The 20,496-nt window shown below is 44.8% G+C and overlaps 1 protein-coding gene across 1 annotated transcript in view; it reads left to right on the top strand.

The window, feature by feature from the left end:
• The window catches only part of plxnb1b (plexin b1b), a 119,826-nt gene extending 106,031 nt beyond the window's left edge, over positions 1 to 13,795 (top strand). Inside the window, exons 17-37 of the mRNA XM_031826739.1 lie at positions 311 to 462; positions 549 to 791; positions 909 to 1,085; positions 1,282 to 1,510; positions 2,760 to 3,005; positions 3,405 to 3,590; positions 4,771 to 4,919; positions 5,160 to 5,260; positions 6,448 to 6,665; positions 7,003 to 7,181; positions 7,284 to 7,350; positions 7,906 to 8,052; positions 8,489 to 8,654; positions 8,984 to 9,087; positions 9,341 to 9,425; positions 9,720 to 9,886; positions 10,014 to 10,174; positions 11,619 to 11,766; positions 11,889 to 12,029; positions 12,341 to 12,415; positions 12,800 to 13,795. Coding sequence (XP_031682599.1) covers positions 311 to 462; positions 549 to 791; positions 909 to 1,085; positions 1,282 to 1,510; positions 2,760 to 3,005; positions 3,405 to 3,590; positions 4,771 to 4,919; positions 5,160 to 5,260; positions 6,448 to 6,665; positions 7,003 to 7,181; positions 7,284 to 7,350; positions 7,906 to 8,052; positions 8,489 to 8,654; positions 8,984 to 9,087; positions 9,341 to 9,425; positions 9,720 to 9,886; positions 10,014 to 10,174; positions 11,619 to 11,766; positions 11,889 to 12,029; positions 12,341 to 12,415; positions 12,800 to 12,904 — 3,246 coding nt within the window. The 3' untranslated portion in view covers positions 12,905 to 13,795. The remainder of the gene's footprint in view (positions 1 to 310; positions 463 to 548; positions 792 to 908; positions 1,086 to 1,281; positions 1,511 to 2,759; positions 3,006 to 3,404; positions 3,591 to 4,770; positions 4,920 to 5,159; positions 5,261 to 6,447; positions 6,666 to 7,002; positions 7,182 to 7,283; positions 7,351 to 7,905; positions 8,053 to 8,488; positions 8,655 to 8,983; positions 9,088 to 9,340; positions 9,426 to 9,719; positions 9,887 to 10,013; positions 10,175 to 11,618; positions 11,767 to 11,888; positions 12,030 to 12,340; positions 12,416 to 12,799) is intronic.
• The last annotated feature ends 6,701 nt before the right edge of the window (positions 13,796 to 20,496 follow it).

Genomic DNA, 20,496 nt, shown 5'->3' with positions numbered 1-20,496 from the left:
AGTAAATTTTTTATAGAGACATGAGTAAAATATATAGAGACATGAGTAAAATATATAGAGACATGAGTAAAATATATAGAGACATGAGTAAAATATATAGAGACATGAGTAAAATATATAGAGACATGAGTAAAATATATAGAGACATGAGTAAAATATATAGAGACATGAGTAATATATATAGAGACATGAGTAATATATATAGAGACATGAGTAATATATATAGAGATGTGTAATATATATAGAGATGTGTAATATATATAGATGTCTTAATACTGTTGAGGCTTATGTTGGAGGATATGTTTGTTAGATCGAGCCCCTGTCAGGTCTGGTGGAGGGGGGAACGGTGGTGACCATCTCAGGGTCCAACCTGGGCCAGAAGGCTGAGGACATTCTCCACTCTGTCAGTGTGGCCGGGGTTTCTTGCTCTGTCATCCCCCACCTCTATGAGGTCTCCTCCAGGTAAGGACTGTGAATGAGAGAGTGTGTGTGAGATGACTATTTCTAGGATGCGTCGTCTTCAACCTGTGTGTGTGTGTTTTCTGTAGGATCGTGTGTAAGACTGAAGCCAGCGGGGGAGAGAAGATGGGCCAGGTGTCAGTAGAAGTGAGTGGGGGAGAGTTTGGCCTCTCCAGCCAGAGGTTTAGTTACCAGGACCCCTTTGTGATGGAGGTGTCCCCCCAGAGGGGTCCCATGGCGGGAGGATCATCCCTTACCATCACTGGGAGGAACCTGCTCACGGGACGCCCCTCTGACATCACTGTCACTGTGGGAGGAGTGCCCTGTGTCATGTGAGTGATTATGAAAAACACACACGCACACACACACAGAGCCATTGATACATGATCCTATTTGCCGTATTGTACAACTTCTCGGTTCTCAACTACCCTCCCTCTCCTCTCCACCAGTTCGTCGGAGGTTCAGGAGGGCAGTGTGGTGTGTGTGACGGGCAGCAGCAATGGGACGGGAGAGCACCGCGTGACGCTTCGCTATGGCGACAGCCAGCGCCACCTCCACGAGTCGGCCTACCGCTACACCCCCAACCCCAACATCACCCAGGCCGCGCCCGCCAAGAGCTTCCTCAGGTGTGTGTGTGTGTGTGTGTTCGTGTGTGTGTGTGTGTGTGTTTGGCACCACTCCTACACCGAAACTGTGTATTTCAGAAACCTAGAATTGGGTATGACCATGTAGTTAGAAGTAGGGGCAAAGACCCTTAGATCTCGTCAACTAGACTGAAACACTTGGAGACACTCAATATTTACCCTCTCTCTCTCTCTGTAGCGGTGGTCGTCTGGTCTTCGTGTCTGGTCATAACCTGGATGTGGTGCAGGAACCTAGGATGTTGGTGACCCTGTCCCCCTATGAGTCCATCGGCCAGAGGAAGAGAAGGAGGAGGAGGAGTGGAGGCGAAAGGGAGGAAGAGACTGAGGACAAGGTGCTGCTGTTGAGGCATCGCAGGATCGTCCCGGAGCCCCATTGCCCCGGCGACCCCCTATGCTCCATAAAACAGGTGTGTGGATAGGGAGAGGGTGTGTGTTGTCATCTTTATGGTATTCGTAGCTGAAACTCTACTCAAAGGAATAATGTTCTGACTGTGTCAGGCGTTCCTCACTCAAGGAAATCCCTATCGCTCTCCCGTCCCTCTCCCCCTCCTGCACCTCTCCCTCCCCCTCTGCCCTCTATCCTGGGCAGTGTTGGGATTTACATGAAAAGGTAGTATCACATATTACTTGTTACATGGGGGGGGGGGGGGAGTAACTTATGTTACAATATTACTTTGTATGAAACACAATCTGAAAACCTCAATGTTTATTTGACTGTCGGAAATAGCGAGGCGAGCCACACACGCTCTACCAAAGATAGGCTACTAACGTCTTCTAATCTTCAACCCAATCAGAAACATCTTGGTCAAAACGTTGATTTCCTAAATGGTGTAAGCCTGATTTATTCACTGCTGCGTTTACCTTTCTTACCTGTCAACCATCAATAATTCCATGTACCCTCTTTTGGTTTGATAGAAAACAAGTTGTCCCAATCGATGGCCTAATCCACAACACTGCATCCGTACAGTATGTGCCAGCGCACTGATCGAGAAATGTAAAAGCCTGTGTCTATGGAATGCGCGATGATCATGTAAATGAATACAAAATGAGTAGTAATTTGCTGAATCATTTCATGATTGTGGATCATTTGGAAATGGGAAATTGTTTTCAGAGGGTCTGCCGTCAGAAGTTCCGGTGGGAATCTTTTCATTCTTTTTTTCACTATAAAGAGAAAATCCCTTTAGTCTAAACTTATGTCATCCTATGAAATGGGTGATAGGTCGCACAGCCAAACCTAATAGAAGCTTAACCTCTGTACAGATTTTATTTTCCTTACAGTGCGACTTTTGGGTAGCTAGACGGCACACTTGCCACTAGGTGGTGAAGCCAAGGTACTTGTGCTCCTATTACAGAAGGGATCGATGGCAATCAGAGGTGTGCCCTCTATCCATTTTTATGGCCAGCTGTCATGACAATTCTCCAAACAAGCTTTCTCTGCTCGCTCGAAAACTAAATGGGGAAACAAGTTGAGATCATGGATCATGGAAGCACCACGCCCCCGGTGGGGAAATATTTTCTTAGAGTAACATAAAGCTAGCACACGTGTTACTTAAAAAAGTAACTGTAATAATATTACAATATTTTTAAAGTCCCTTGTTATAGTACTCTTTTACTCATTAAAGTAATCTGATTACTGTAAACACGTTACCCCCTCAGTACATAGAGCGCTGCGAGGTGAACTCCTCCAGTCTGATCCTGTGTCGGAGCCCGGCGGTGGGGCCCTCGGTGTGGGGCTCGCGGGTTGATGTGGCCTTCCTCCTGGACAACCTGCGCTTCCCGTTCGGTGCCGTCAGCCCCCAGGGGGCCTTCAGCTACGAGCCCAACCCTGTGCTGCACCCGCTCAACCAGCAGGAGCCCCTCAAGCCCTACCGCTACAACCCAGGAAGCTTCATCCAGCTGGAGGTTAGCATTAGCCGCTACCTACTCTCAACTTGTGAAATTAGCTGTGGGAGGCTAGACAGCTTTCAGGCTAACAGCATGTACAGTTTACAGCTGAAGGTTAGCATTATCTGCTAGCTAGTACTATAAATCCAAGGCAAAGGTATAGAATGTAAAGATTCTTATTGTTTTATTACTTTCCACTCAACTGGTCTTGAGAGAGAAGTCTCCTGGAAGTCAGAAATAAAACTTTCATTCTGTCCCCCTGGCTGGAGTTTAGGAGAAGGCTAGACTCCTATGAGAGATGGGGGGGGAATAGAGGAATATTCCAAAGATGAGGCTAGGAAAGCACAAGTCTTGATTCAAGCACGATGCTCAATGTGGTAATATCTTCTCCCTTTCTCTCCTCCTACCCCTCCATAGGGTGAGAACTTGGACCTGGCCATCTCTAAGGAGGAGGTGGTGGTACTGGTGGGGGAGGGTGTGTGTGCCGTGAAGACCCTCACCAGGAACCACCTGTACTGCGAGCCCCCGCCCCAGCAGCCCGTCCCGGGACCCCCCAACGGCGGCAGGAAGCGCGAGGGCGCCGACACGCTGCCCGAGTTCACTGCAAGTCCACCTTATGTGCTCCACTACTGCCGTTTCCATTCCTAGGCACACTTTTGTTCCAAACAGACAGATGATCACACGTTTCAAAACGCATTGTCCCAAAGACTGACATTTCCCCAAAACACATTTCAATACACAAGATCGATAAGAGAGTCAATTACAACACACTCCAGAATGTGCCGTTTTGTCACAACACAATGACACAATTGTCTCCAGTTTTGAGGGAGCATGCAGTTGGCATGCTGACTGCAAGAAGGTCCACCAGAGCTGTTGCCAGAGAATTGAATGTTAATTTATCTACCTTAAGCTCCCTCCAAAGTTGTTTTAGAGAATTTGTTAGCAGACCAAGTGTAACCACGCCAGCCCAGGTCCTCCACATCCAGCTTCTTCACCTGCTTGATTGTCTGAGACCGGCCACTAGGACAGCACATGAAACTGTGGGTTTGAACAACCAATGAATTTCTGCACAAACTGTCAGAAACCCTCTCAGGGAAGCTCATCTGCGTGCTCGTCATCCTCACTAGGGTCTTGATCTGATTGCAGTTTGGCGTCGTAACCGACTTCAATGGGCAAATGCTCACCTTTGATGGCCACTGGCATGCTGGAGATAAGTGTGCTCTTCACAGATGAATCACAGTTTCAACTGTACTGGGCAGATGGCTGACAGCGTGTATGGCGTTGTGTGGGCGAGCGGTTTGCTGATGTCAAAGTTGTGAACTGAGTGCCCCATGGTGGTGGTAGGGTTATGGTATGGGCAGGCATAAGCTACGAACACAATTGTATTTTATCGATGGCAATTGGAATGCACAGAGACACCGTGATGAGATCCTGAGGCCCGTTGTCGTGCCATTCATCCTCCACCATCACCTTATGTTTCAGCATATTAATGCACGGACCCATTTCGCAAGGATCTGTACACAATTCCTGGAAGCTTAAAATATCCAGTTCTTCCATGGCCTGCATACTCACCAGACATGTCACCCCATTGAGCATGTTTGGGATGCTCTGGGACGACTTATACAACAGCATGCTCCAGTTCCTGCCAATAACCAGCAACTTCACAAAGCCATTGAAGAAGAGTGAACTGTAACTCAGTAAAATCTTTTGAAATTGTTGCATTTATATTTTTGTTCAGTGTCGCTCCATAGCTGATGTGTGTGTGTGTGTGTGTGTTTTCCAGGTCCACATGGGCAACCTGAACTTCTCCCTGGGCAGGGTGCAGTATGACACCCTCAGTCTGTCCACCTTCCCCCTCGAGGCCCAGATAGGGGTGGGCGTGGCGGCCTCCATTGTAGCCCTCATCGTCCTCATCATAGTCCTCATCTACAGGTACGTGTGTGTGAGGTGGGGTAGGGGTATGTGGGTGCAAGCATTTGCATTTGTTTACGTAAACTTTTTGTGATTTGAGCTATGAGTGTAATTCTAATGTGTGTCTGTGTGTATGTATGTATGTGTGTGTGTGTGTGTGTGTGTGTGTGTGTGTGTGTGTGTGTGTGTGTGTGTGTGTGTGTGTGTGTGTGTGTGTGCTCTCTCTCGCTTTGTTTGTTTGTTTGTTTGTCTGTCTGTCAGGAGGAAGAGTAAGCAGGCTCTGAGGGACTACAAGAAAGTACAGATCCAGTTGGAGAACCTGGAGACCAGCGTGAGAGACCGGTGCAAGAAAGAGTTCACAGGTCAGACCCTAACACTATGACTAACAGACAGCGTTAGAGGGAGAGAGACAGAGCGAGAGAGGGTGAGAGACAGAGCGAGAGAGTGTGAGAGACAGAGCAAGAGAGGGTGAGAGACAGAGCAAGAGAGGGTGAGAGACAGAGCGAGAGAGGGTGAGAGACAGAGCGAGAGAGGGTGAGAGACAGAGCGAGAGAGGGTGAGAGACAGAGCGAGAGAGGGTGAGAGACAGAGCGAGAGAGGGTGAGAGACAGAGCGAGAGAGGGTGAGAGACAGAGCGAGAGAGGGTGAGAGACAGAGCGAGAGAGGGTGAGAGACAGAGCGAGAGAGGGTGAGAGGAAGTGACAGCAAAAAACATTGTTGTCCACAACAAAGTGTGGAATCTTGGCGATATGGCCAAAATGTCATCAAGATATTTTTCACATTTATGAAGGTATTTCACAGTATTTCTTTGGACAATAAATGTTCTAAATATGCTTTATGAGTAGTTCATGACCCCTAGGGTGGAAACACATCAATTATTATTTTTCAACGGGGCTTTATTCATTCTGATTTGTTTTATTGTTCAATCCAACTTCAACCAACAATAATGTTGAGCATTTTCAAAAAATCGAGGCCTAATTAATTGGTGAACTGTTGGAATCCTGGAAATAGAGTGATTATTCTAGTGCTATAGTTGGAATATAGTGAGCAGCACTTTGAGGACGGCAAGTACTTGAGGGACAGGGGCTTAGTGTAGTGAAGCGTATGGGGAAGCAGCATGCAGGAGAAGAGGGAGAGATATGACTCGAGTAGCAAACGGAGTAAACTATAAAAATGGACATTACGCGCGCCGGAGTGGCGTATCACCTTTAACAATTACAATACTGTTATAGAAGGTAAAGTAAAAACCCGAAACTGTTCCGTGCATCAATACCGGTACATGGTCAAATACGGTATACCAGCTCTAAATGGGGGGGGGGGGGGGGGGACGGTGACGGTGACCCTTTCTGTCCAATGATATATTGTCCAGAAATTACATCTGGACAATATATCTTTTCATTTAGGTGACCGCTTTTGGCTTAAAAGCCAAAAGTTCTTTATACTCTCTAAGGGGCCCTTTTTCTCCACTGACTTTCACTCAACCATTTATGTGTTGCAAAGAAGGTCATACTCTCTTAACCTTTGAACCCCTGACCCCCCTCCCCCACAGACCTGATGACGGAGATGATGGACATGTCCAGTGACCTGGTGGGCTCAGGCATTCCCTTCCTGGACTACCGGCGCTACGCTGAGCGGATTTTCTTCCCGGGCCACCGCGAGTCGCCCCTGCGGAGGGATCTGGACGTCCAGGAGTGTCGACGGGCCACGGTGGAGCAGGGCCTGGTGCAGCTCTCCAACCTGCTCAACAGCAAACTCTTCCTCACCAAGGTAGGGGGACAGTGATGATAATTGGCAGTTCTTACCACGTTTAGTGGACTCGTGAAAGTTTGTTTAAGACAAGTGGTTTTGAAGGAAAGCAGGCAAGGTGCAATGACCGCGATGAAGAACATTGGTAGCTGACCTAGAAAGACTTAGGCCAGGATTTTAATTGTGTAGTATATGGCTATATAAGAGAACCATCCTCTTCTTCTTGAATACACCAGACTCCTCTTGTTGAAATATTACGGGAGAGTATTCATGGGTGATATTTGGCGGTCTCTCGCTCCCTTTTTCTTTTTTTCCCCCCTAACTCTGTCATCCCTCTTCCTCCATCCCTCCCCCTTAGTTCATCCATACTCTGGAGAGCCAGCGGACATTCTCACCTCGGGACCGGGCCTACGTGGCATCTCTCCTGACGGTGGCGCTGCATGGTAAACTGGAGTACTTCACCGACATCCTCAAGACCCTCCTCAATGATCTAGTGGAGCAGTACGTGGCCAAGAACCCAAAACTCATGCTGCGAAGGTAAGATAGGAAGAGGTGTGTGGGTCAGGGGGTGGGGTGGGATTGTGTGTGTGTGTGCTCCATCGACCTATAACTGATTTTTAACATGGCGTCATTTTGCAGAACGGAGACAGTGGTGGAGAAGCTTCTGACCAACTGGATGTCCATCTGCCTTTACGCTTTCCTCAGGGTGAGTCGGCCCAAATGAATTACTGTCACACAAAGAGGAGGAAATGATGGCCCCATTCCACAGGCAGCCCCATTCATATTATCTTTGCCACTAATTGGTTTTTATGACAGATGAGATCTTTTTTTGCCAATAATTGCACAAATTGGGCTGCCTGTGTAAACGCAGCCAATTGGACAGAAATGATGGCCCCGTTCTTTAGAAGTGCATTGTTGTGAATCGTCTTCCTCCCTTCCTTGAAGTAATCACAGATGAGACACAATTGGACAGAAATTAAATGTCTCCACCACATGGCTTTCACCTGTCCACTCATTTCTAATCCGTGATTACATGGAAGGAAGGATTCACTTTAGAAGAATTCGAAACGGGGCCTTTATCTATATCTTACCTGGGTCAAAATACCTTGTAGCATTAGCATTTATTAGCATAAACATAATCACTATGCTGTGTCCTTGTCTTTCCCAGGACAGTGATTGTTAGCATGATGCTAATTGTTTACCTGATCGTTAGCATGGTTTGCCTGATGCTAGTTGTTTAACTGTTGTTGTTTCTCCCTAGGACTCTGCAGGCGAGTCCCTGTACATGTTGTTCAGAGCTATCAAGCACCAGGTGGACAAGGGGCCGGTGGACGCGGTGACGGGAAAAGCAAAGTACACGCTCAACGACAACCGCCTGCTCCGAGAAGACGTGGAGTACAAGACCCTGGTGAGGATGCACACACTCAGGGGTTCAGACACACACACACACTCAGGGGTTCAGACACACACACACACTCAGGGGTTCAGACACACACACACACTCAGGGGTTCAGACACACACACACGCACTCAGGGGTTCAGACACACACACACACACACACAGGGGTTCAGACACACACACACACACACTCAGGGTTTCAGAAACACACTCACATGGACTCAAAGACACAAACATGTTCAGACACACACACACACACATTCAAGGGTTCAGACACACACTCAAACACGTGCGCACACATGTCCACGCAATCTAACCACACACAGATGTTTTTTCTTCAGTGAAAAGCCAGAGATAGATAAATAGATTATATATACATCCAAGAAAGTGCTTTGTGAGTGATTTTGAAAGCTCATCCTCACTCTCTTTCCTCCCCCTCTCCCAGACCCTGAACGTGTTGATGCAGGGTGGGGGGGTGAACGAGACTCAGCCGCTGCCCTCCAAGGTGCTGGACATAGACACCATCACCCAGGTGAAGGAGAAACTCCTGGACCAGGTCTACAAGGGCACCTCCTTCTCCCACCGGCCACACACAGACTCCCTAGACCTGGGTGAGAAGCACGCACGCACTCTCTCACACACACACACACACACACACGCACACTCTCACACACAAGCTCTCTCTCTCACACGCACACTCTCACACACAAGCTCTCTCTCTCTCTCTCTCACACACACACACTCTCTCTCTCACACACGATGCGCACGCACACACACACAGCCTCTTTTCTATCTCTCTTTTAACATCATTTTAGTGTTCTATAATATAGTGTTCTATAATATAGTGTTCTATAATATAGTGTTCTATAATATAGTGTTCTATTTTAATTCTGTCTATAGCCCTGTCTAACAGTGTGTGTGTGTGTGTTTTATCTTTCAGAGTGGAGGTCCGGTGTAGCTGGTCATTTGATCCTGTCTGATGAAGACCTGACATCTGTTGTCCAGGGCAACTGGAAGCGCCTCAATACACTACAACACTACAAGGTCTGCACCCACACACATTCATAGAGCCTTCCTAACGCTTCATACAGAGTTTGTAACACGTAAAGTATTTATAGAGCCTTTATAAAGCATTCATAATGGCTTTAAGATTTAACATTCATGTTTCTAAGCCTTTACGTAACAGTGTATCACTTCGTTAACCCTTCATAAGCATTCATAAGCCTTCATAGTGCATACACTAACCGTTTGAGAGATTTATAACAGTTGTTGTTGTTGTTATTTTTGTGTGTTATAGGTTCCAGATGGTGCGACAGTGGCTTTGGTCCCGCGCCACAGCAAACACATTCACCACGACAATCATGACTATGTAGCAGGAGAAAGTGAGTTCCGCTTGCATTTTAGTTCCCCCCCCCTCTCTCTCTCTGGGAAATGTCTCGTTGTTCTTCTACAGTGCACAGCCAAACTAGCTATATGTCCAGTTTCTTCCACTAAGTTTCTGTAGAATAAGCGTCAGTGTATCTCTTCTTGTGAAAGGCCCCTAGGCTGAAACGTTGACTCCGATGTTCACTTTTGTGGACAAGGAATAAAAGATACAAGATAAGCATTTTTATTTGATTCTTTCTAATGTTCTTTCTCAACCCTTCTCCTTTCTCCTCTCCCCCGCCCTCATTCAGAGACGCCCATGCTGGAGGACGCGGACGAGGGCGGGGTGAGGCTGTGGCACCTGGTCAAGGCCAGTGAGGAGCCCGAGCTACCCAAGCACCGCCGGGGCAGCGTGAGGGAGAGGGAGAGGGCCAAGGCTATACCAGAGATCTACCTCACACGCCTGCTCTCTATGAAGGTAGATACTGGATGCACACATACACACTAAGAATCAGGTGAAGAGCCAGATACTGTAGACACACACACTTCCACCCACTTTCAAACTCTAACCTTTTCCCCATCTACCCATCTCCCTCCCTCCACAGGGAACTCTGCAGAAGTTTGTAGACGATCTGTTCACTGTGATCCTGTCTACCAGTCGTCCCGTTCCGCTGGCCGTCAAGTACTTCTTTGACCTGCTGGACGACCAGGCGCAACACCACGCCATCACTGACCCCGAGACCATCCACATCTGGAAGACCAACAGGTACACACACACACACACGCACATGCCGATGCAGACGCAGACACACATTTCACGTACGCACATAGATTCAATCACATGCATATGCACACACACTTATCCCGATGCCGTCCACATCTGGAAAATCAACATGTGTGTCTTTGTGAATCTGTGTGTGTGCATACGTGTGTATATGTTTGTATGTGGTCTGGTGATATATGTATCTATATATATATGTGTAAACTGACTTTCAGCATGCATATAGAGGGCACTAAACTTGTACTGCACTGACTCAGATGACTGATAAATGGTTATAAGAAATGGATAATAAGATGATAGTTGGAGCTGTAGTTTTAATAATAAATTGTTATTGAAGTAACTCACTTGCTTTGGCTTTACATCACATGGTTGGAGAGTTATTTATCCAATAGAACCCAGAGAGTGTTCTTCAATAGAAGCTTCTCTAACATCAGAAATATACAGCGCGGTGTCCCACAGGGCAGCTGCCTTGAGCCGTCACTCTTCTCTATTTTTATAAATGATTTGACACTGTTCTTACACAACGCTAGAATGACTATGTATGCGGATGACCCAAAGCCAGTGAGCTCACTGAAATTCCAGTGGGTATCAGAATGGGTGATTTAATAATAAACTAGTCTTAAATGCATCTAAAACTAAAAACATTGTATTTGGTTCAAAACATTCTCTGAGACCTAAACCTCAGCTGGAGTTGTACATAAAGGTTGTGACCATTGAGCAAGTTGAGGAATCTACACTCCTAGGTCTATGTCTGTTTATAAATATGTTTTTACACAAAAATCAATTGTATTAGTTGTTCAGGCTCTGGTCTTGTCCCGTCTTGATTACTGTCTGGTAATATGATCAAGTGCAGCAAAAAAAGACCTAGCAAAGCTGCAGCTGGCTCAAAACGGAGAAGCACGCCTTGCCCTTAACTGCACATACAGAACGAACATTAACAATATGCATGCCAGTCTTTCCCGGTTGAGGGTTGACGAGATGCTAACTGCTTCTCCTAGTTATGAGAAATATCACTGTAATGACAATTCCAGATTGTCTGCATAATCAAATCAAATTCAGCTCAAACACCCCATATATACATATATAGACATTCCACCAGGTGTCTCTTCACAGTCCCCGAGTCCAAAACGAATTCACGCAATGCACAGTACTACACAGAGCCATGATCGCACGGAACTCCCATCTCCAAGTATTCAAGCAAACATCAAAATGACCTTTTAAAAAATGGATTAAACATCTCATGGAACGGCGGGACTATGAGGGGACACACAGACACACTCACACAGACTATTTTTTGTTGTGTTTGTATATTGTTGTATAGAGTAGCTACTGCTTCTGTAAAAGCTCATGGGGATCCAAATAAACAAATATATATGTAACATGTGAACATGGCAATAACAGTTCTGTAACACTGGTTCCCTGCCTCCAGTTTGCCCCTGAGGTTCTGGATCAACATTGTGAAGAACCCCCAGTTCATCTTTGACGTTCAGCCCTCGGACCACGTGGACGCTGTGCTGACGGTCATCTCCCAGACGTTCATGGACTCCTGCACCACCGCTGAGCACAAGCTGGGCAGAGTGAGAGACAGATAGGGAGGGACGGGACCAAGGGACAGGGTGGGGTGAGAGGACTATTGGAGGATGTGATATTTTTTCTCTAAACTGGTTCTCTCTCTCTCTTTCCCTCCGTCTCTCTCCAGGATTCACCAATCAACAAACTGCTGTATGCCCGAGACATCCCCCGTTACAAGCAGATGGTGGAAAGGTACTACGCTGACATCAGACAGACCATCTCTGCCAGTGATCAGGAGATGAACTCAGCTCTAGCAGAGCTGTCCAGGGTGAGTCTTTTACTTCAGTTTATTTGTTCAGTAAACACTGTATTGTTCCTTTTTAAAGGGAGAGTTCACCCAAAAGCAATCTTCGCAAAAGTGATCTTCCATCAATGTTTTTGCTCTGTACTGAAAGTGCTCCATCTTGAAAACATGACTGCTGACAGTTTGAGTTAACTATCCCTTTAAGCTGTTCTTTGTCCTATCGTTAATTGAACTGTATATTAGCACATTTTCAATTCAATTTCAGGTCATCTTTGAAAAGATGTGCTTATTATTTATTTGGAATGACATGAAAATATGTTTTGTCCCCCAACCAGAATTACTCAGGAGAGTTGAATTACCTTGTCGCCCTGCACGAGTTGTACAAGTACATCAACAAATACTATGACCAGGTGAGTTTTCATTCAGTCGCTTGTCTGGTTGGATGGAATAACACATCATAGTTGTCTTTGGTTTACCTTGCACCTGCTCTAAACTGGATTTGTGTTCCTCCCTCTCTCCTTCCCTCTCTCACTCCTTCCCTCCCTCTCTCCTTCCAACCCTCCCTCCCTCTCTCCTTTCATCCCTCACTCTCCTTTCATCCCTATCTCTCCTTTCATCTCTCTCTCACTCCACTCCTCTCTTTCTCTCCATCCCTCTTTCTCTCTCCCTCCCTCTCTTTCTGTCTCATTCCATCTCTCTCTCCATCCGCCTATCACTCTACCATCCTCCATCACACTCCACCGTTCTCCATATATCTTCATCCCTTTCTCTCTCTCCACCCCTCCCTCTCTCAGATCATCGGGGCCCTAGAGGAGGACAGCATGGCCCAGAAAATGCAGCTGGGCTACCGGCTCCAGCAGGTCGCTGCAGCCGTGGAGAACAAAGTCACCGACTTGTGACAGAAGAACCACCGACCGAGACCACGCCGGCGAGGGGGACCACATTAAGAGACGCACACACTGTGAGGTTACCCACTAGAGTGGGGGAGGGAAACGCAGAGGGAGGAGCAAAAAGCCCCACCCCTTTTCCACATTAAGGGCCAATGGGTGACTGGTGTTTACACATAAACACTCTCCTTTTTTTGTGTGTGGGGGGGGGGGGGGGATTGGGCTGCTGGACACATGAAGCCCTCTAGAGATGGTGGTGGACACAAACCCTTCTCTCACTCTCCACTGTGGAAAAAAGCAGGAGGGAAAGGGAGACATACAGACCAGGAGCCTTTGTTTGTATGTCCCACCCATTCACCCGTCAGCCCTGAGTTGGACCACGTTGTGGCATCTGCGTCTGTCTCTCTTCTAGAACTCTCTGTGGAAGTAGGAGAATTGTAAGAAAGGGCTTGGGAGATCTGGATGTTATCCGGACGCTATCTGGACATTACGTGACGTGTCAATGGAAACGTGCTGAAGTCAAAACTCTGTAGTCTCATATGAATGAATGAAAGAAGTCGTGTTATATGTATCAAAATGGTGGTTCTAGAGAGAGAGAGAGAGAGAGAGAGAGAGAGAGAGAGAGAGAGCCATTTCCCAATGGGAAACACTGGGTGGATGAAATGGAAAAGGGTACTTCCCATGCCTTGTGCTTGTGTTGTTGCATAATTAGAGGTTGTATGTCTGTCCATCTCCCTCTTTAAATGTACATGCGTGCAAAGGTAAACTGTTTTGGTTTACATGCCCCGCCCACTGACACCATTGTTTTATATAATTGAGATATACAGTACCAGTCAAAAGTTTGGACACACCTACTCATTCAATGTTTTTTCTTTATTTTCTACAATGTAGAGTAATAGTGAAGACATCAAAACTATGAAATAACACATATGGAATCATGTAGTAACCAAAAAAGTGTTAAACAAATCAAGAAATTCTGATTTTAGATTCTTCAAAGTAGCCACCCATTGCCTTGATGGCAGCTTTGCGCACTCTTGGCATTCTCTCAGCCAGCTTAATGAGGAATGCTTTTCTTACAGTCTTGAAGGAGTTCGCACATATGCTGAGGACTTGTTGGCTGCTTTTCCTTCACTCTGCGGTCCACCTCATCTCAAACCATCTCAACTGGGTTGAGGTCGGGTGATTGTGGAGGCCAGGTGATCTGATGCAGCACTCCATCACTCTCCTTCGTCAAATAGCCCTTATACAGCCTGGAGGTGTGTTTTGGGTCATTGTCCTGTTGAAAAACAAATGATAGTCCCACTAAGAGCAAACCAGATGGGATGGCGTATTGCTGCCGAATACTGTGGTAGCCATACTGGTTAAGTGTGCCTTGAATAAATTACAGACAGTGTCATCAGCAAAGCACCATCACCTCAACCATGCTTCATGGTGGGAACCACACATGCAGAGATAATCCGTTCACCTACTCTGCGTCTCACAAAGACACAGTGGCTGTTTTTGGAGTCATCAGAACAAAGGATAGATTTCCACCAGTCTAATGTCCATTGCTCTTGTTTCTTGGCCTAAGCAAGTCTTCTTCTTATTGGTGTCCTTTAGTAGTGGTTTCTTTGCAGCAATTTGACCATAAAGGCCTGATTCACGTAGTCTCTGCTGAACAGTTGATGTTGATGTGTCTGTTACTTGAACTCTGTGAAGCATTTATTTGGGCTGCAATTTCTGAGGCTGGTAACTCTAATGAACATATCCTATGCAGCAGAGGTAACTCTGGGTCTTCCTTTCCTGTGGTGGTCCTCATGTGAGCCAGTTTCATCATTCCCCTTGATGGTTTTGTGACCTGCACTTGAAGAACTTCAAAGTTCTTGAGATTTTCTGCATTAACTGACCTTCATGTCTTAATATCATAATGATGGACTGTCATTTCTCTTTGCTTATTTGTGCTGTTCTTTTCATAATATTGACTTGGCATTATACCAAATAGGGTTATCTTCGTAAACCAACCCTACCCTGTCACAACAACTAATTGGCTCTAATCAAATTTGATTTGTCACATAAGCATGGTTAGCAGATGTTAATGAGAGTAAGGCAAAATGCTTGTGCTTCTAGTTCCGACAGTGCAGTAATATCTAACAATTCCCCAACAACTACCTAATACACACAAATCTAAAGGGGTGAATGAGAATATGCACATGTAAGTAGATGGATGAGCGATGGCCGAGCGGCATTGGGCAAGGTGCAATAGATGGTATAAAACACAGTATATACAAGTGATATGAGTCGTGTAAGACATGTAAACATTATTAAAGTGGCATTATTTAGAGTGGCATTGTGTAAAGTAACAAGTGATCCATTTACTAAAGTGGCCAGTGAATAGGTGATGCGTTGTGCAGACCACACCACCCTCTGGAGGGCCTTGTAGTTGAAGGAGGTGCAGTTGCCATTCCAGGCTGTGATACAGCCCGACTGGATGTTCTTGATCGTGCATCTGTATAAGTTTGTCAGTTTTACAGATGCACAATCGAGAGCATCCTGTCAGGCTGTATAAAATGCATTAAGAAAGGATAGAAATTCCACAAATGAACTTTTATCAAGGCACATCTGTTAATTTAAATGCATTCCAGGTGACTACCTCATGAAGCTGGTTGAGAGAATGCCAAGAGTGTGCAAAGCTGTCAGCGAGGCAAAGGGTGGCTATTTTGATTTGTTTAACACTTTTGGTTACAACATGATTCCATATGTGTTATTTCATAGTTTTGATGTCTTCACTATTATTCTACAATGTAGAAAATAGTGAAAAGAAATAAAAACCCTTGAATGAGTAGGTGTGTCCAAACTTTTGACTGGTACTGTATATATGCTGGGCATTACTTGTATATACCTCCCTTTCTCTTGTGCACAATTGACAGAATTCCAGTTGGATTTCCCCCCCATTCAAGACAAGACCATTTTTCACAGCAGAGTAAAAATGTTTTCTTAGCATTTCATAAACATTACTGGGAAACCGACCCTATACAACGGTATTAATTGGTGACGATGTAGTTTCAAGGGTCTTGAGTCTCATCAATGATCAGCACTCTCTTCCTCCTTTTACTCAACTAAATACTCAAGCTATCCTCTTATCTAATTGAAACTTTTTTCTCATTGAAAGCAAAGTTTAATGTGATCACTGTTTGTCTGCTCTGGTAAACCAGATTGTGCTCTCCCCCTGGCTCTCTTTATGTCATAACAGTAGCTTTTCCATATCCGTCCAAATCATAAGGTCAAATTGTGTCTTTCACACACACGCACACATAGTTCACTCTTGAGACAGCTATTATATATATTTTTTAATCAGTCTTTTAAAATCTGTAATTGTCATTCCGCTTTTTCAGGTAGCGCCCACGTCCATACACATCTGTGCGTTGTTTGTCTTTATGTTATAGGAACGGGAGGAAAATGTTATTGTAAGAGTTGAAATGAACAGCTCTGTCCTGATGAGACTGCAGGACTAAAAGAACGGTACTGAAAGCAGAGGCAGTCTTTCAAAAGGTACTGAAAATAGGTGACCGTGTGAATGAATTGTTTACTTCGACTTTTTGTTGCTTTAACGCTGTTTATTCGGATGTTTCTAAAAAGGTAACGGTCACTGGAGGGACACTAGATCAGAGATTTAAACAAACAAATCTCAACTTTTTGAATTTAATATAGTTCAAACGTGTCCCACAGACAGTATTTTATGGTGAATGTTCATACAACTTCCCATGTTGTACATTTTTAACATTCCTTTTTGGTTTTCAACCAAGACAATTCTATTGAATCATGATTTTTCACTTTGTGCTTGTTGTGAGGTAGACTACTTATCTGACATTGGAGACCGCTCATTGATATGTGCAGTTCTTCTATTGAACACAAGATGGCAACCGCTCCTATATTTGTTGAACTTATGCTCTAGCACAAGTAAACTGCTGTATTTACTGTACATGAAGTTTCACAGAAAATTATTTGACCTAGTCATATTTTCCCAGGTTTGATTCAAATATTAGGATTATAAAGCATTATTTGCCATTTCTGAACTTTACCGATATGAGTTCTAATGGTTTCCCCGTGGGCTATGTTATTCCTCATTTGCTCACCTCGACATTCTCTATTACACAACAGATTTATTTTCTAAAGCTAGTTCGAGTCCCAAATGGCACCCATTTAGGGTTAGGATTATACGGATTTGGTCAAAAGTAATGCGTTATGTAGGGAATCCGCTACCATTTGGGACGTATCCCTAGACTTCTCATTCTGTCCCACAGAGCTTTAATAGTTTGTTGAAGTTAGGATGAAATCCCTTGGTAAAGCTACGTACCAAGCAACAACGTTATCACATGAATTGGAGGTGTTGTATGAATGTTAACTACACATAAACCTAACTGACTTACGGATGAAGTTTGACACCACCTTCCTGGTAGGCTATATCTTCATATGATATAGCAATGAGTCGGCATATCATTTAACTGTAAAAACCCAATCACGTGTCTTCCTGTTTGGATAGCCAATCATTTCAGAGAGAGGCACCTTCTTTTTTTTTAACAGAAGTGCATGGAGTGTATCCGTTACATGCCATTTGTGTAGGTTCTCCAGTTTGATGCTCTTTCATGTGCACCACCATTATCCCTAGATTGCACAGCATAACCGAATCATAGTAGCCTATAGGCTAACATCACACGACTTACCACATGCAATTAATGTCTCATTTGAATGGACAATTAGTACTGTCATATGCTTTTAATGTAGAGGAGTATGTATGACGCCTTCTGATGGAGAGACCATGATGGTGGAGGTCATTTGAGGGAAGAAAAAAAACTAACTATTGTTAGGCTGTATAAATTCAGCTATGTAGAGCAGGCTCTGCAATGAGCAATTTGTAAGGATGGTTCTTATTTTGTCTGTTAATATCATTGTACATAATGATTTTAATAATGTAACTTGTAGCGACTTAATCTGTTTAATAAGAGAGTGTAAATTCACACTACCTGGAGGTGTGTTAATAAAGTATTTGTAAAATCATATGCTCTTTGTCGACAGTCTGTCTCATATGGAGTAATGTTTTGAAGTGAGGGGAATTTCAGTCCACTATGCTTGTTTCCTCAGTTGTCTGCACTGACATATTGTTTTCAGACCATTGTATGAAAATGAGGAATGGAAGGCCCTTCACTTAGTCATGAAAATGCAATAATCGCTCTAACATTACCTAATGCCTTCACACACCATATGCAAAACAAATCAGTTTGAGGAGGGTCATAAAGTGACTAAGCAGCATGCATGGGAAACTACTTGAACAAAGTTAGGAAACTTTCAGAAACTAATGACGGAGGAACACATTTTGTTTCACACGACCCATTATTCGTGTCTGCAATGTGACGCCACCCGGTAGAGTACAACGGGAAAAGGAGCCAAATATTATCTGTTATATTGGTAAGATGGTTAAGTGACTGCTCTAACAATGGAAATACATGTCCTCAAAGATGGAAAGCAGGAGTGAGGAGGGTGGGACCATTCTTGCCAATGAGAGGGCAGATACACTTTTCTATTGCCTATGCCGAGCAAGGGGCCAGGGTTCTGGTCAAGAAGCACTGTTTTCGAATACGCCTACTGTTTTGCTTTGGTACTGCAGTTTAACTGACACGGCCCAGAAAGACAATTTCCATAGACGGCCACATAGATTTGAACATTCCTAATAAGACACTTTAGGCATCAACATACGTTGAATTATTCAAATAATTGTCGCTGAGGCAGATTTTTCTTTTTTCATCACTCGCAGGCTAAGATAGTAACAGTTTATATTCATCCAATGTCTGCCATGTTTATGGATGATATCTTTACTGCTCCCTGTGTGCACTGAGTGCTAGTGTGCATGTGAAGTTGGTCTGTATAAACCAGATACAATCCGAAACATGAGTAGATTATCCATTTGTTGTTTCAGGGTGGGTAAAACCAGAGTTGGGTGCTGTGGAATCAGTGAAGGTAACCTGAAGGGGACTTGTGATAATTGTTTGTGTTTCTGCTGATCAGAGGGAGCAGGCACTTCGCACCGAACGAATTCGGACAAGCGGTGTGACTTGAATTGCTCTCAAGAAAAGGGCACTATTGAAAGGAGTGACTACTGGGGTAGCGGGAAATGTGAAAGTGGATCAAATGAAGGGAAAGATTCCCGGTGTTTGTGATACTCGTTTTGGTGCGACACCAAACGGGGTGGCGTGAGTGGTGAAAGACTAATTGTCTGTCGTTTTGATGTTGACTATTTGGCCGACAGTGATGTTAGGATATTTCAGTTATCCCTTACGAGCTTATGTGCCAAATACATTACGTTGTTACAGGTGTCAAGCTTATGGGCATGTGGCAGCAGTGTGTAGGAGGGAGGTTCCTAGGTGTGTGCAGAAGGGCAAGAGACAAAGGAACGTGCAGCATTGGGTAAAGATGCCGTACGTGTTAATTGTAGGGGTGCCCATGTGGCTGGGGATCAGAAATGTCTGTTGTGAGAGAGGCAGGTTGAGGTTACCAGGGTTAGAGTAGAGCAGAGTGTGTTGTATGCTGAGGCATTGAAGAAAGTTGATGGAGATGGGTCAAAGGGAAGGGATCCTGAGAGGTTTCGCATGTAGTAGATCTGTACCAGTACAGAGGGATGGGCCAACGAGTGATATATGGTTCAGTAAGATTGGCTTTTTAGCGTTCATAGCAATGGTTATCAACTGCACTGTATGTCGCAGAAAATAGAGGTTGTGATGGCAGCTGCAGAGAAGTATTTGGGTGTACGGGATTTGACGTCAGAAGAGTTACAGGGTGTGTTGAGTGGTGGTGTCCTGTCCTTTTAGGCTGTTGGACAGGGGTAGGAATAGATAGGTTTAAACAGTGGAGTAGGGTGGTGGGTTTTTAATGAGTGTAGGGTTAGATGGTAGGGTATTCCAGTCTAGTCGGTGGGGGCAATACAACATTTATTGCCAACTGCCGTTAAATGTCATTGAAGAAGACATGAGTAGTATACCTTGAAAACAATGGTCGGACATCTTGGACACAGTCTCCAGTTCTTATTATACCTCAGTGATGCGGAGTCAGACGGAAATGCTAACATCCGGTTTTCAGGGCTACAGTATTTTCAATCTGTCTTATGTTTTCCCTGACAAATGAAAGTGTGAACTCCGCTCAGGTGTCTTTCTAGGCCTGCTAGTGAACAACAGGCACAACCATATAGTGCCATTGAGGAAATCTCAAATTTCTTCTTCACGATTGGCTGATCCCTCCTGATGACATGACTCCAACCGGGTCACCAGGATGGATCAGCCAATGAAGTTGGAAGTCCGACCCAGTTGAATTCATTAAAATGGTTGAAACTCTAAATGGTGCTGCCCAGAAATTCTAACATTTTGTTTATCATCTGATTCACGTCTTCTTAACTCGCATTGTGAATGGAAAGGAGCTGGAAAGCCTTTCTTTGTCAATTGATGTTTGATGAAGAATTTCTCCCAACCCATGTTGTGCGAGCTTATGTACAAAAGTCTTCTATATAAACGTTTACCATGTGTCTGCAAACTGAATATCATTGTTGAAGAGTCTGGGGATGCAAGGTGTTGCAATTTGTC

This window comes from Oncorhynchus kisutch, linkage group LG1, assembly GCF_002021735.2.
Source record: "Oncorhynchus kisutch isolate 150728-3 linkage group LG1, Okis_V2, whole genome shotgun sequence".
In the NCBI taxonomy this organism is placed as follows: domain Eukaryota; kingdom Metazoa; phylum Chordata; class Actinopteri; order Salmoniformes; family Salmonidae; genus Oncorhynchus; species Oncorhynchus kisutch.
Note: the sequence above shows the minus strand (reverse complement) of the source record. Positions and strands in the feature narration are given on the sequence as shown.